The sequence below is a fragment of the Manacus candei genome, unplaced genomic scaffold (genome assembly GCF_025592945.1).
Source record: "Manacus candei isolate 608988 ecotype Guabito, Panama unplaced genomic scaffold, ASM2559294v1 h1tg000060l, whole genome shotgun sequence".
Taxonomy (NCBI): domain Eukaryota; kingdom Metazoa; phylum Chordata; class Aves; order Passeriformes; family Pipridae; genus Manacus; species Manacus candei.
In genome coordinates, this window is record NW_026138108.1 from 8,784,114 (window position 1) to 8,798,665 (window position 14,552).

At 42.7% G+C, this 14,552-nt stretch overlaps 1 protein-coding gene across 3 annotated transcripts in view; it reads right to left on the reverse strand.

Annotated features, from left to right (window-relative positions):
- Positions 1–207: 207 nt before the first annotated feature.
- Positions 208–14,552, reverse strand: part of LMO1 (LIM domain only 1) — a 96,684-nt gene continuing 82,339 nt past the window's right edge. For 2 of the 3 annotated variants that reach the window (XM_051804262.1, XM_051804261.1), the window contains 2 exons: positions 2,942–3,011; positions 210–355 (listed from right to left, as the gene is read on the reverse strand). In XM_051804262.1, coding sequence (XP_051660222.1) covers positions 270–355; positions 2,942–3,011 — 156 coding nt within the window. In that variant the 3' untranslated portion in view covers positions 210–269. Of the gene's footprint in view, positions 356–2,941; positions 3,012–14,552 lie in introns of all 3 variants that reach the window. The other variant, XM_051804264.1, reaches the window with a different exon arrangement.

A 14,552-nucleotide genomic window follows, 5' to 3' on the forward strand; every position in this document is an offset into this window, starting at 1 on the left:
ATGGGCCAAATCATCACCTGGTGCAGAGATTTTGAAGTACCTGTATTCAGCTGATCTCAGTGTCAGCTGGGGAACGATCCAGTTGCCAGAAGGGTCTTTTAGGTTTCAGCCCCACAGCCTGGTGTCTGCTGCAGCAAGAGCCCCTTGCAGGATGGCTGTGGCAGAAAATCTGTGCCTGTGTCTCCATGAATGCTCTCTGTGCCTCTCATGTCTGCCCAACTCCTGCACCTGGGGAGTCTGCTGGAGCTGACAGACCAGAAGCACCAGACTTACATTTTCCACAGGAAGCTTTTCTTTGTGCCCAGAGTTTCTGCTGAGCTCAGCCCTCTCGTAGCCCCCTCAGGCAGGCAATTGGCTAATGAACAAAGAGAACAGGTTGTATTACTGTACTAATTTTTGGGTCAGGGTGAATAAATGTGTATCTAGTTCTGTTGAGCATGATGTGAAGCAGCAGTGCCCGCAGAGTTCCTGAGGAAAAGGAGGATGGAGGTGATGCTGTGATTGAAACGTTATGTTACAGCATCAAACTTTACGTAGCACACTTGATAGAAAAGAGGATTCTAAGAGAGCCATTTTTGTACTGCGAAAAAAATCATTACTTTTGGAGTGAAATTAGCACTGATTAAAACAAGCATTTCTGTTGAAAACAGGCACCAGGAAAAGCTGATCATAAAATGAGTGTGTAAGTTCAAAACAGCATCAGAAGTACCAAGGAAGCCTCGAGCTTCATCTGAGAACTGCAGGTGGTCTCAAACAGTAGCTTTCAGCTTATTAAAAACATTTGCCGTATGAAAAAAAAAAAGATGCTGAGAACGCTTCTGTTTTGTGTTTTTGCTTTGAGGCCACTGTTGGCTACTCAGTACAGAATAACTGAGAGGATAATGACTTGCTAGAAAAATCTGAGCTCTTCAGAAATAAATTTCTGGAGTGCTGTAGGAATTCCTGTCCGTATTTACGAGGCCAGTTCGAACTATACTCGCAGTATCTCATGACTGAGGAATCTTGGCAGATGCCCATCTGAATACTTAGAAAAACAGAAGCAATTTGGTTTCACAATCTGTCTTGGGTAAAAACTCTGCATTGCTGATGTTGTCTCCAGATAGGCTCATTGTGAAAGTAATATCAAACATTGCTCTAAGCCTGAGAGAAAAGTATTGCTGGCTGAAGGGAATAAATGTGTTCAGGGAGGAAAAAGAGTCTGTTGCCTCTCTTTTGCAGACGTGCAAATGTTCCTCATCTGTCAGTGGTGCAGTTGTAGGAAGAGACTACCAAGTAATCGACTTGGCATGAACATATCCCACAATACCACAGGAAAAGTTTTCTTGCCTAAGAGGAAACCTCTCTGTTATAAGAAAAAGGTCTATGACAAGGTATGATATAAAAATCTTGCAGAGCAGATTAAATGTTTCTAATACATGGAAAATCCTCAACAGATCAGACATTACTTCTGCTTTGACCATAGTCAAGGGAGTGGGTGCCACTTTCCACAATCCTACTATCCAGAGGATTATTTCATAGAGCAATTCAACACTATGCACAGTAAGAAATGAACAGGCTGGGCAACCAAGTGATAGCAACTTCCTCTGCAGCAGCTTTGATATCTTACATGCATCACAGGCAGAAAAAAAAAATGTGAATCCAATTTTTGGATGTCTCTGAGGTCAGCATCCCTGCAGCATACAGAGTGTGATGGGAGAGGGAACTGTTCATTTGGAGCTGTGTGTGGCTGGCTGACTGAGCATCCAACATACCTGTATTCCAGCACTGCAGAGATGGGAATGGGCCCAGCTGAGGCAGGTGTAGGAGTGATGGGCCACCATTACAGCAGAGTGAGGATAATAAAACATGAATAGTTCACCCATAGCTCCTACCTAGCAGAGAGACAGCAATTGTAAATGGAATTTGGGTAAAAAACTCACTTGGTTTGGACTGAAAATATGAAAATATTTCATATGAAATACCAGGCCTGAAAACAAGGCCTGGTAAATTCAAAAGTACTTAGAATTGTATTCTAATTTGGAGGGTGTGGTATAAAGTGCATGGTCTCATAGGTGATGTGAAAAAAGCAAGTGAGGAAGGATTTAATCTTTTGTAGTTGAATGGAAATCCATAATTGAGGAAGCCTTAAGAAACTGTTTCTCTGGAACAAGAGCCCTCTTCCCATAGCCCTGTAGCTGTGCAAACAGAAAAGGCAGGGGTGAAGTAGCTGGAGGGGGATTTCAGCCCTGCTCCTGAGATGGCACAGCTGAGCAGCAACACGGCTGGGCAGCAACGCGCTTCACCTGCCGGTCTCCCGAGGAAGGGCAGCCCCACATGAGATGTGGGTGCCCATCTCCTACTCATTTCTGCAAGAGAGACCTAAGGCAGAGAGTCCCTCTCTACTGTGGGCAGAGCCACATCTTCATCCTCTATCTGACCTTGCACCCAGCCTGTGAAGCTGAGCCTGGGAAGAGTGTGAGTGGCTCTTACTACAGTTCCCCTTCAAGTTGAAGGTCACACATGGCAGTCCAAAGTCCAAACTGGGTGGAAAACCTGGTACTGGGGCAGAGGACAACTGGGGATATGGACAAATGTAAAATCTGAGTAAGAAAATTAGCATAGCACCTAGAGACATGAGAGGTGTGTCTGAAGTTGGGGGAAATCCTTCAACCACAGCCAGAACCCCTTTTTAGTAAGTTAGTAGGATGGTCAGTGCTAATTAGCACAGGGTGGCTCAGGAAAGGCCAAGAAAGCAGACAAAAATATACAATGCCATCTCCTTTCAGATGAAAACTGCAATACAAACCTCTTTACTGCTAAAATCCTATAATCAGAAAGCATCTGTTTCTGGGTAACAGACTGTGATAGTGCGCAATTTCTCGATAGGCAATTCATTATGTGTTTAGGGAACTTACGCTTTGTAAAGAAACACCAAACCGCTGGAGCACCTAGTTATTCTTACCATCTCCTTTTGATAAAAGTAGCCCACAACACTCCAAACACCACATCCATTCTTGCTCCTCAGCACAATCCTGCAATAACAAAGAACAGAAAAATTTTCTATGCTGAAACCGGGCACCTTAGCAACTCCTAAAGCTTTAAATTTAAGAGCTTGTTGGCTTTTGTACTTAACCTCTCCCTTGCTCTTGAGAAGTTTCTTTCAAGGTGAAAAATTTGGAAGCACAACTTCGGTTTTTCCAGGAGATGGCAGTGCCACTACAGAAAATAGCGGAGCAGTTGTGCTCCTAAGGTGACTATTCCGTAATTTGCCAGTTTAAAACTCATATATAACAAGTTTTGATTTTTTTTTAAATATATGATCAGATAATTATACCTCAATGACTGTCAAAAGCAATAATGATAGCACTCATTACAACTTTAAAGTGTGTCTGAATTCCCAAGGGCTCACAACAAGCATTAAATCATCTGAATGGAAACAGGAGACATAATTAGGCAGTAACTCATTTCTATCACATATAGTCTATGCTATAATTAATTTTCGCCTCATGTGTTCACACTGGATGTTAAACTGCCCTCCTAACACCCATCTCCTCTGCCCCTGCCTGGGGCAAGGGCAGGTGTTGAAAGAGTTGCAGTATCAGGTGAGTAGAACGGTAAACCCTGGACTCAATCCGAGGAAATGGCATAGCACATCTGGCAGCAGCCCGCAGATCTGAAGTATAAAACAGGTGAACAAATGTATTGAAAATTAATAAGGAACAGAGCACTGCACCAGATGCAGTGGTATGCTAACTACATTGCTAAATAGATTGCAGTATGCTAACTAGACTGTCTAAAATACGTTCTTGCTTTCGTGAACTGTGCGAGCCGATGCCTTTAATTTTCAGGTTGAGCTTGATTTCTGATTATTTTTGTCACATCATATTTCAAGGATTTTGTGTTATGATTACATGTGATTTACTAAAAATAACAGATCAATGAAAAGATGCAGAACTTGCTGTGCTTCTCTTTCCATTCACTTATTATATTTTCATAAGTCTTTCATTACAAAAAAAAAGGCCTCTATTCACACTAGAAAGGCTACCTACCAGTTCAGTGAGAAGAAGGCAAGCAAAGAGTTATTCTACACCCTGCTAACATATTCATATAAAACTCATCCAATTTTGTTAAGACCTTTTGTGGAGAATCAAAAGTTAGCTAAGATTGTATTGTAATTCCTCTTCCTGACCTGAAAGTCACACAGCTGGATTCAAGTAGGCCAGAAATATGTGCTTTATAGAAACACCTTGTGGTTGGAGTTTTTTTTGAAGCTCTGAAAGTTTATACTGCTGACCCTGCCCTCTGTACCAACAACTGAGTCTCTACTAGGACCTCATGGCAGAAGACAATTTGTCGCAACTGTCAAATAGCTGGCAGAAGGAAAGAACCACCTTGTTTCATCCATGTCAGCCTCTACGTTTTCCTTGTAACAGGGCAAGAGTTATGCACTGCTCATTAGACCCCAGAGATTCTAGTTTTGTGGGGCACAATCAAAATTTAAATACCCTGGAGGAAAATAATTTGCTGCTTGATCCAACAGCACCTTTTGAAGTCAGTGTAAAAATGTTCATTAGCATCAATGAGATTCAGATTAGATCCTTGTTTCATAGTCAGCAGTAATAAAACATAATTGGCTGTTCAACATCATCTTTTGCAAATCATAAGAATTCGTGGGAAGCCATGTCAACAGCAATCTCATTTACTGTAACAACAGCACCTCAATGCTCTTTACAGCCTTACAAGCACACACGTTATATCATTTGCATCCCTCCTAGGTGGTGCTGAACCCTGTCCCATACTACATGGGAACACCATTTCGTTGGTGGGTGCTGGTAGAAGGGAGTGTATCTCATTTGTGATAATGGAGCTAACTAAGATAGCAGAAGAAAATGAAGGTGTTGCATAATAACATTTTATATATGTAAGTTTTAATTCTCAGTGATAATGATGATGATGAAGTAACTGGTTATGGTACTTTGAATTACATACATGATAAAAACATCGAGAAATTAATGTGTATTGTGGCATATCTACCCACTATTTATCCCTTTTAATTTATTGCTTAGACTTTACGAAAAAAACCCCACATAAATACGGTATTTAAAAAATAAATTTTCAAATATAACATTCCACATATTAAACTGTGCATCATATGAGTAGGACAGGTCAACACTAAGAGCTAATCAAACAGGAGCTCATGTCCTGTGGCTGATACCCATCATGTTAGGAAGAAGGAAATCATCAATTATACTGATTTCTGACCCAGCAGTGCTTCAACCAGCCTCATGGAGACCATGGCATGACTCTGCACTGGTGGGTAAGAAGATGGCTAGGCAGGGCTTGAGAACTGCACGTCAGCAGAGCCACCTTGGTTTATATCCACTTGGGATTTAATTCAGTGCTTGAACCAAATGCTGTCATTGAGTGCAAGCAATGCCAATACAGATCATTTTACCCAGAGATGTTACCCTGTACGTGTGGACAACAATGATTTAATGCTAAAGCACCAAACAGGCCAAGTACATGTGGAGTGTGGGGCATCAGAACCAGCAAAAAGAGCACGGCACGTTTTTGTCACATGAGAGAAACAGCCAAGTGTCAAGGGTAAAGCATTTCTCATGCCCACACCTGACAGCATGCAAATGCACAGACCATAAAACTTCAACCAGAACCCAGAAGAACACCCCAACACCCCTACAAAAAAAAAAAGAAAAAAAAATGGGGTTGGAAGCAAACTAGATAAATAATACTGAGAGGGTGTTTGTAGTCATCCATTATCACCAAGGTAATTTTCAGAAGTAAAGCCCTACACCTTTGAAGGCACGTGCACCTCACACATAAGCTCAAGTGAAGATTATTCTAGGGTGTGATTCAAATGCCATTCTTCTCATGCAAGAAATCCATGGACAGCCCAACTCCATACAGCACATCCATCCCTCAGTGCCAGGTAGGATTAGTCACCAAAAGACAGGCAGATCAAAGAGCAGAACATTAACCAAGGTCTCATGGGACTTGTTACTTCTGGGGCAGTTGCTCACTTTCCATGTGTCTTTACTGAAGTCATTCAACCCCTCTGTGTCTTTTATTTCTGCTTGGTTGGCCTCTTCCAATTGCTACCTGGGCTTCAGCTATAGTCCCCATTTTATATGTTTAAAGCTTAGCTGAAAACTCTGGGCTCACCAGTATTGCTACTACTGACAGACGGTTCCTACAGATGAGGAAAAGAAGAATGACACGAGTATGTCTTGTTTTAGAAAATCCCACTGTCAGAAACTCTAAGAGGAGGAGATAGCCTCTCAGAGAGCCACTGGGGCTACAACAGCACAGGGACAAAGGAAGAATCAAGGGCTTGGCAAAAAGGGTAAAAGTGATAGTTTATGATTTTCAATGGCAGGCTGAGAAGACGTTCAAGTTTAAATAATCTTTGGATGTGAAGCTGTAGGGACAGTTAATACAGAGTTCCCATTAAAAATCTCTCAGGAGATCTTGTAAGATTAAATAAAATTAGCCCAAAGGCCCAAATTTTATCTGCAAATCAGGCTTCGCCCACTGAAATTAAAAAGCCCCTGAAGAATGCAAGATCAGCTCAGCCACGTGGGTTGGTACTCACCCTGTGTGTGTCCTCCCACCTGGGCCCCCATCCCAGCACTTCCTGCCTGTCCTACCCACTCCCTTCAGCTCTGATCCTTGCCACCAGCACAGCCCACTCTCAAGCTAGCTACACATCGAAAAATCTTCGGAGAAAAAGCAGTTGGCTGATCCTGCAAGGACCAAGGCTGGGTGTGCCTGATACAACACCCACAGAAAACCTGGAAGGCTGGGCACCTGCCTTTTGGGTAGGTATGGCTGTGAGGGCTGGGACTGTAGGCTCACTTAGCAGGGACAAATGATGACAGTGTGCACACATCTTCTGTTTCCTAACTTGTTGCAACTAAAAATTGATGTAGCTATGAAAATCGGTGCTGTCAATTTTACATTAGTTAACTTTAAATAAAGAAAAGCGAAGAAAAAAAAAGAAAAAAAAAAGTTAAGAAAGAGAAATTAAAGAAAGTGAAAAAAATCCCAGTTATTAATGAGTATGAACTGATGGTACAGGTTTTCTTCACTTTCCTCCATATCATCCCCGTTACGTCCTTAGAGGTTGTGCAACAGAGCATCACATTGTGCCACAGCCTGTGTTACAACTACAGCAACAAGGCTCTTCTCCTGATGGCAGACAGATATCTGGTGGAACTGCTGCTGAACTGGGGGCAGGAGATCTGTGAGCCATGGCTTTGCAGCTTTGCAGCATGCCCAGCTTATCTAACACACCAGCCAAAATTTTTATGCCAGTCATTACTGCTTGCGTTTGGCAAACCCCGACACTGCCAAGTGCCTGCACCTGCAAATAATTCTCTGGGAGTCACTGGCATCGCTGGTGCAGCTTGGAGCTCAGCAGACTCTCTGCTGGTCCATTAACTCCGAGAGATGTTTATTACGGAGCTAGAATTTATTCAACCAAATCTCACAACAAATAGAAAGTATAAGATAAAAATTAGGGCTGCACTTGGTAAAACAAGTAAAGAATATGCTGTTTACCAGGGTAGGTCTGAATGCTGTTTAATTTGTGTCAGAAACAGTTGCAGGAGGAGATCTGACTGCATGGCTACAAAGCAGTGCTTTAAGCAGACTTTTCCTCTCTGATACATAAGAATATTTCTGTGCAAACCCCCACCCTTTTTTTTTTCTACTTAGAAGGACTACAAATTACTACCTTTTCCTTTTAGTAACAGATGAGTCCTCTGGCAGTTTATAGGGAAGACTTACGTACTTTCAGACAGTAACTTGAGCCAGTCCATTGGTGCAGACCCTTAAAACTAGGTAATGCCCAACTCCCCATAAAATGTTACACCAGTGGGAGTTGCTCACCTGTGCTTAGTCATTGGAAATGCCATAACCAGTTAAAGGCTGGTTCCATGACACTTTGAGGACCAAAGCTGTAAGGCCAGATTTGAAAAGCTGTTGATGTGCCTAACTAATTTACAGAGCACCCTGGGCCAGTCCCACACTGGCTGTCAGGCCACCTCAGTGGGGCTGCACCACTCAGGGACACCAGAGAGACTCAGACCCTTCTCCATGTCTGCCCATTTCGGGAACACATCCCATCACTTTTGGCCATGGGGACCAGTAGTGATAAGATGTGCCAGCACTCATGGAGTGATCTGAGGACAAAGCTGGGGTCTTAAACCTTCCCAACACCCAATGGGATTTAGGCTAAGGAGGCTTGTATGTTTGAAGACGTTCAGGCGCCTCCGTCTGTCTGAGTGCCTGGCTGGGGCTTGGGTTGTAGTGCCAGTGCACGGATCCATCCCACTGCACTGGCAGATAGTCCAAGACGTGGCATAGCTTCTCCAGGAGTGCATCTATACACATCCATCTTCAGCAAGGGACAGTTTATAGATCGAAAGAGAGGGTAATGGGAGGACAGTAATTTAAATCAGAGTACTTAATTGGACGTAAGGATTCCTACCAACCTCTTAGTTTCCTAATTGCTAATATACTCAACACTGATTTTATCAATAGTCCAAGATATATAAAATTACTTCATATCAGCTCATTAGTTAATTAATTATAGGAAGGACACACAACAAAGCCAAAAGTAGATCGAGGACCCAAACTTCTCCTTGAACAAAAGGAGCAGCTCTGCCTCCAGTGCCAATTCCCACTGGCCTGAGTGATTTTCAAGATACTTATTCACAGCAGTACAACTTTGCAAAGGGCAAGTAAGAAGGAGATGAGGCCACCATGCCAGGACTAGCCCTTCTTTCCAGCTTTTTGAGACTTTAGGGGCAAAGAAGTTCCTGGGTGAACCCCAGCTCAGAGCTGCAGCCAGCAGATTTACAGCTGAGTAAGAGAAAGAACAGAATTAAAATTAACATATATATATGTACCATTTTTGAACCTCCTCTAAATAGCTGAGTATGTTAAGAAATGGGCTATAAAGTTAATTTTTCTATGAGAGTATCTCAGTTAAACCAAAGACAAAAAATATTAGTTACAACTACCCAGACAAGCACTCCAAGCTGGGTTTAGTGACTGCTTTCTCTGTGATTGGTTTTGGTGAGAGTGAAATACCATATGTTTTCCTACACTACATGAGAACTGGGTGAATTGAATGTTTCTGATTACCCAGCCCAACAAACATAAAGTCATTTCAAGCCACCACATTTTGCTTCTAAAATAAATCTAGAAAGGGATGGGCAGCCATTCAACGTAGCTCAACTGATGTGCAGTGACCCTCTACATGATGGTCTGTCCATACCTGGAGCTCATCCTATTCACTTATGAGCAAGGATAGGCAGGATTGTTCAGTAGTTTGTTGGGTTTTGCCTTAGTTTTTCCCTGGTCAAAGTGGGGCAGGAAATAGAGGAAGGCTCCTTCTCCAATGCAGAGTTTTGGTCACACATCAATCTTCTCTTTTATTCTCCAGTGAACCAAAATTTGATTAATTCTCTATTATTAACACCATCTACAGAACAAAAAGATCACACTTTCCTCGCAACATTGGCAAAAGAATGGTTTCATTTTCCTCATGTAGGATCTCTCCCTTTTACTTGCCTGGAGACCCCTCTGCCCAGCCTCCTCTGAGTCTTCTTCCCTTCAGCTTCTGCACGTGATATATTTATATAAAAGTATCTTTACCACTGAAGAAAATGTGATCACCCCACTAAAGTGAACAATATGAATTTTACATTTGCAGCCTTTCAATTTATTATCTACAGAGAAACCCAAACTCCAGTGTTTGTTTCATGCTGATTATCCTTTTGGAGATTAAAAAAAAAAAAAAAAGCATTGATTTTTCTTTTACCTTCATTTCCCCATCGCTTCTATGCAAACAGTCTGTATACACTCTTACATGATCTTTTTCTTGCTGTTTAAGACCAAAGTGAGGATTTTTTGCAGCCACAAACTGTTACAACTGCCACTGTTTGTCCCATTTCTCACCCCAGCCTCCACTTACCCCTCTGGTTTCATGTGCCGATTTATTGCTAAAGACAGTATTTTCCATTAGGGGAGAGGAAGGGAGGGAGTACCAAACAAACTCCAGTGGCTGTATTCAAAGTGTAATACTTCTTATCACAAATAATTTAAAAAATGCAAGAACCCCAATTTGCAGCTAGGAGGCCCACTTGAGGGATCAGTTAAAATTCACTCCTTTATACGCATGCCAACTTTGACTTCAAAAAGACTTTATTCCCAAGGATAAACAACCCAATATTTGTGTAATATAATTAAGTGAAGGCATCTTTAAATGTCATACCAGCTTGTGCCATGCTTTAAATTGTTATGCATCAACAGAATTTAACGAGATGGCCAAGGATCCTGCTTCCTGCGTGAATGCGATAAGCCACAAATACTGTATAGCTCTTTAATAGATTGCCAAAATAAAGCATTTTGTATGCAAATTATTCATGGAGTGGCAAAGCTAATATAGTGCCAAAATTACGCCCACTGGTCCCCTGCAATTAGTAGTTAAGTTGAAGTATCTTCAAACTGCAGAATTTCTTTCAGTGTCTCGCAATACTTGAAACATCTTTTCATTTATGAAAATAGGAAATAACAGCTTTTATTTTCTTTTTAAGGTTTAGGGTAAGCGCGCTATAGCAGAGAAGTGGCAAGAGGGATCTAATCAGAATAATTGCACAGAGGCTACCCGGGAAATAAATATGAAAGTGCAGTGACTTGCAAGAAAGTTGAAGGAGAAAGAAAAAAATTGATTTCCCCCTCCCCAGCCCATGCCCCTAAAATAAAGTCTGTGAGTACTGTGAAGTTGGTCTCAAAAAGCTAAGCAGAAAAACCACAGCAAGACTAAAGGGAAAGCACAAGCATTTGCTGATGGCTGGGAAGGGCTCTTGGCGTCCCCTCATGTGCAGCACCTTCCCATCTCCTCCAGAAATCCCGTCCAACAAACACCCCTGTCCTCCTGAGAGTGCCAAGAGAAAACTTCCTTGGGTTGCACAAGACAGGGGAGCCACCACCATGGAAGGCCCACACCTGTAAACCATTTAACCTATAGCTGCACTGGCAAGAAATCACTGGAAATGTTCTTTTCCAGCAGATTCGGGGATAAGCCATCCATAACTCAGAGTCTCTAGTTTCAAGTCAAGTACACAAATAACCAACAGCTACATCACCTGGGAAATACTTGCAAAACTCTCAGTTTTTCTTTTTAGGTAATTATATTCTGCCCTGAATATTGGTTACAGGGATCCTTTGCGAGAAGTAGAAAGATGGAAAGAAAAAGGATTTCCCAGTCTCCAAATTTCCAGTGAAAAATCTCTTTTTTTTCAGCTCTCCGAGACCATTTCTCAAAAAAATGTAGGGCTGGTGAGGGACCCATGCCAAGAGGGGAAAGCAGAATTGCTCCTTGACAGACAAGTTTTTTGAGAAACTTTAAGCTGCAAAGTATCCAGGCAATTTTCACCCTCTTTGGTGTCACTTGCAATAGCGTGTGGAGATGAAGCTTGGTGAAGAAGTGGAGGGGCAGATAGGTCCTGTAGATCAAGTCCCCTTTCTGTAGAGGTAACTCCAACTGTATTTTTCATTTACAACCTAATCATCACAAGAGTGTGGTGCATGCCAGGGGCCTGGGACGGTGATTTAAGGAGTCTGTGTCAAACTGCTTGGACCTAGATGGCCTTTCTAAGCTAACCTGGAGGATTTACTGCCAGCTAAACAACAGATGTAATTTCAATCACAAACTGCTCTATGAAATGTTGTGGAATACCATAAACAATGGTATTCAGTCCAGTGAACTCTAAAAGTTGTAATTTACAGCCTTCTCCTAACCTGGGGGGCAGTGGGGAGACCCAAAGCCAACAGACTCGCTTCCATATTTTGATATCGAGGGAAGAAAAGTACAGCAGGCCTTACAGCAGAAAACTGCAGACCCTTGGAAAAATAAATAAAAGCAGCTACCACCATTCATAACATAGATCTTGCACTTTGTCATTTTTTATAGCAATGCTGGTTTAAATGTGTCCTATTTTTATAGTGATGTGGGTTTTAATGTCCGTCCCACAGAGGTGAGCATTGCTGCAGCATCTCTGCCACGCAAGATTTGGTGGAAGGCACACTGCCCCGTGCTTGCCTGGCCAACAGCAGCCCTTGTGCCATGGGGGGGACTTGCCAGATGCTATTGGTCAGGGTCCTGCACTGACAACTTGTCATCGATTCCCTTAAAAAAGGAAAAAACAAAAAAAAATGGGAACCAATGAAAATCAATCTTCTGATGCTCCGCTGCCTTAAATACCAGTAGAGCAAACAAACAGCCCTAAACAATACAGCAGAACCCATATATCAATTACCCTAAATGCTCAAGCATTTTTACTTCACAGCCTGCAACATCCGACTGTGGTACCCGCACCCGCTGCGCCGGCACGATAATGGTGCCGCATTGTTCCCGGGCGTCTGGCGGCCTGATAAGGGCTGCCTGTGCTTAGATGATAATGAAAGTGGGCAGACTTAACATTGTGATTGGAAAATTTCTTGGGTCTCAGAAAAAGGTTCTATTAAGCCCACTGACCCCAATTGAATATTAATTAGCTAATTAACAGATTTATTGTTCCACGCAATTTCTGGAGAGGCAATTTTTTTTCAAGTGCCATTATTTTTTTAAATTATTTTTTGCATTGTGTATAATTGAATCTTTGCAGCTGCCAGCATCTTCTGCATGATTTGGCAAAAAAAAGAAAGAAAAAGCACTTATAGCTTTCCCTTTTTTTTTCAGACCCAAATGTTTCCAATCGCTTTAGCGAGTGTTTGGGGGCGGGGAAGGAAGGGAGGGGGAAGGAGGCAGCTGATTTATATCCCATTCTACAGATTTATTTATTCTTAAAAGCTTAACTTAAATATGTCCACACTTTTTTTTTTCCCCTATTATGATTCACTGGTCTGTCTTTTAGCCTGAGGTTGCTACACACTGCACTGTTATTCCCACGAAAGACACTGAGGTCTGTGCCCTGCCTTTCTTATACATCCTCTTAGGTATTGCACATCTTTCCTCTCTTCTTACCTGTTGGCTCCTGCTCTTTTCTGCCATGCAGATACTTTCTGCCCAACTGGGGAGGGCAGGGGACCTGGGCAAGCTGGGCTCTGCACATCCTGCAGGAGGGCCCCTTCCATGGCCTGACATCCATGGTTCACTATTTTTTGCAAAGTATTTTTCTAAACACTGAGTTACTGGCGAAGAGAGGTGAGGTGATATTTTACCATATGGATGATTTGTGACTGTTTCAAAGAAGTTTATTTGGCACAGACTGCTCCAAGAGCTTCACAGTGAAGTGAGCCTGCAGTGTTCTGTCATGTGATGCTCTTCCTGTGGTGGGAGGGTTGTAGCAAATTGCTTACAAATCATTTACTGCATCATATCTTTTTCTAAAGAAGAAAGATGTCTTTTAAATAAACCATGGTATTTTTGCTGTCCAAAGACACTAACATAAGCACTTTTTTAAGTTCCAGCATTAAAAATCCAGATACTTTGGGGATCCACAGAGGTGCTGGTCTGCCGAATTAAATGAGTCAAAATACATCCATTGGGTGTCTGGACTGCTACAGGTGACACTGGTGCAAATTATGGACTACACTTGCACAGCAGCATAAAAAAACCAGCTTGTCACATCACTTCTGAGGGAGAGACTGACACTTTCACACAACTTCCAGAACTATCCAGAAGATGACAAGCCAGCAGAGGCAGCTCTGGGCCCTGGATAAATTTGGATCCAGCCAACAGTTTTACCAGTCATGGGGAGGAGAAGTGCAGGTATCTGGATGCTCTTGTCCATTGTAGAGATATTACTGAACTGAAATATTCAAATTACAGAGTTGCTAGGGTGAGAAGGGACCTCTAGAGATCATCCAGTCCAACCTCCCTGCGAAAGCAAGGTCATCTAGAACAGATGACACAGGAATGTGTTCAGGTGGATTCTGGATGTCTCCAGGGAGGGAGACTCCATGACTTTCCTGGGCAGCCTATTTCATTCCAGTCCTCTGCTACCCTCAATGTAAAGTTCTTCCTTGTGTTGAGGTGAAACTTCGTGTGTTTTAGTTTATGGCCACTGCTCCTTGTCTGGTTGCTGGGCACCACTGAAAAGAGTCTGGCCCATCCTCTTGGCACCATCTTTGAGATATTTATATGCATTAATGAGATCCCCTCTCAGTCTTCTTTCCTGTAGACTGAACATGCCCAGCTCCCTCATAAAAGAGATGCTCCGGACCTCTAATCATCTTTGTGCCCATCCTCTGGACCCTCTCCAGCAGCTCCTTGTCTTTCTTGCACTGAGGAGCCCAGAACTGGACACAGTACTCCAAATGTGGCCTCACTAGGGCTGAGTAGAGGGGGGGGGATCCCTTCTCTCAACCTGCTGGCCACTCTCTTCCCAATGCACCCCAGGATACCATTGGCCTTCCTGGATACAAAGGCACACTGCTGGCTCATAGTCAACTTGTCATCCACCAAGAGTCTCGGGTCCTTCTCAGCAGAGCTGTTCTCTAGTCAGTCATCCCCCAACCTGTGCTGGTGCTTGGGGTTATTC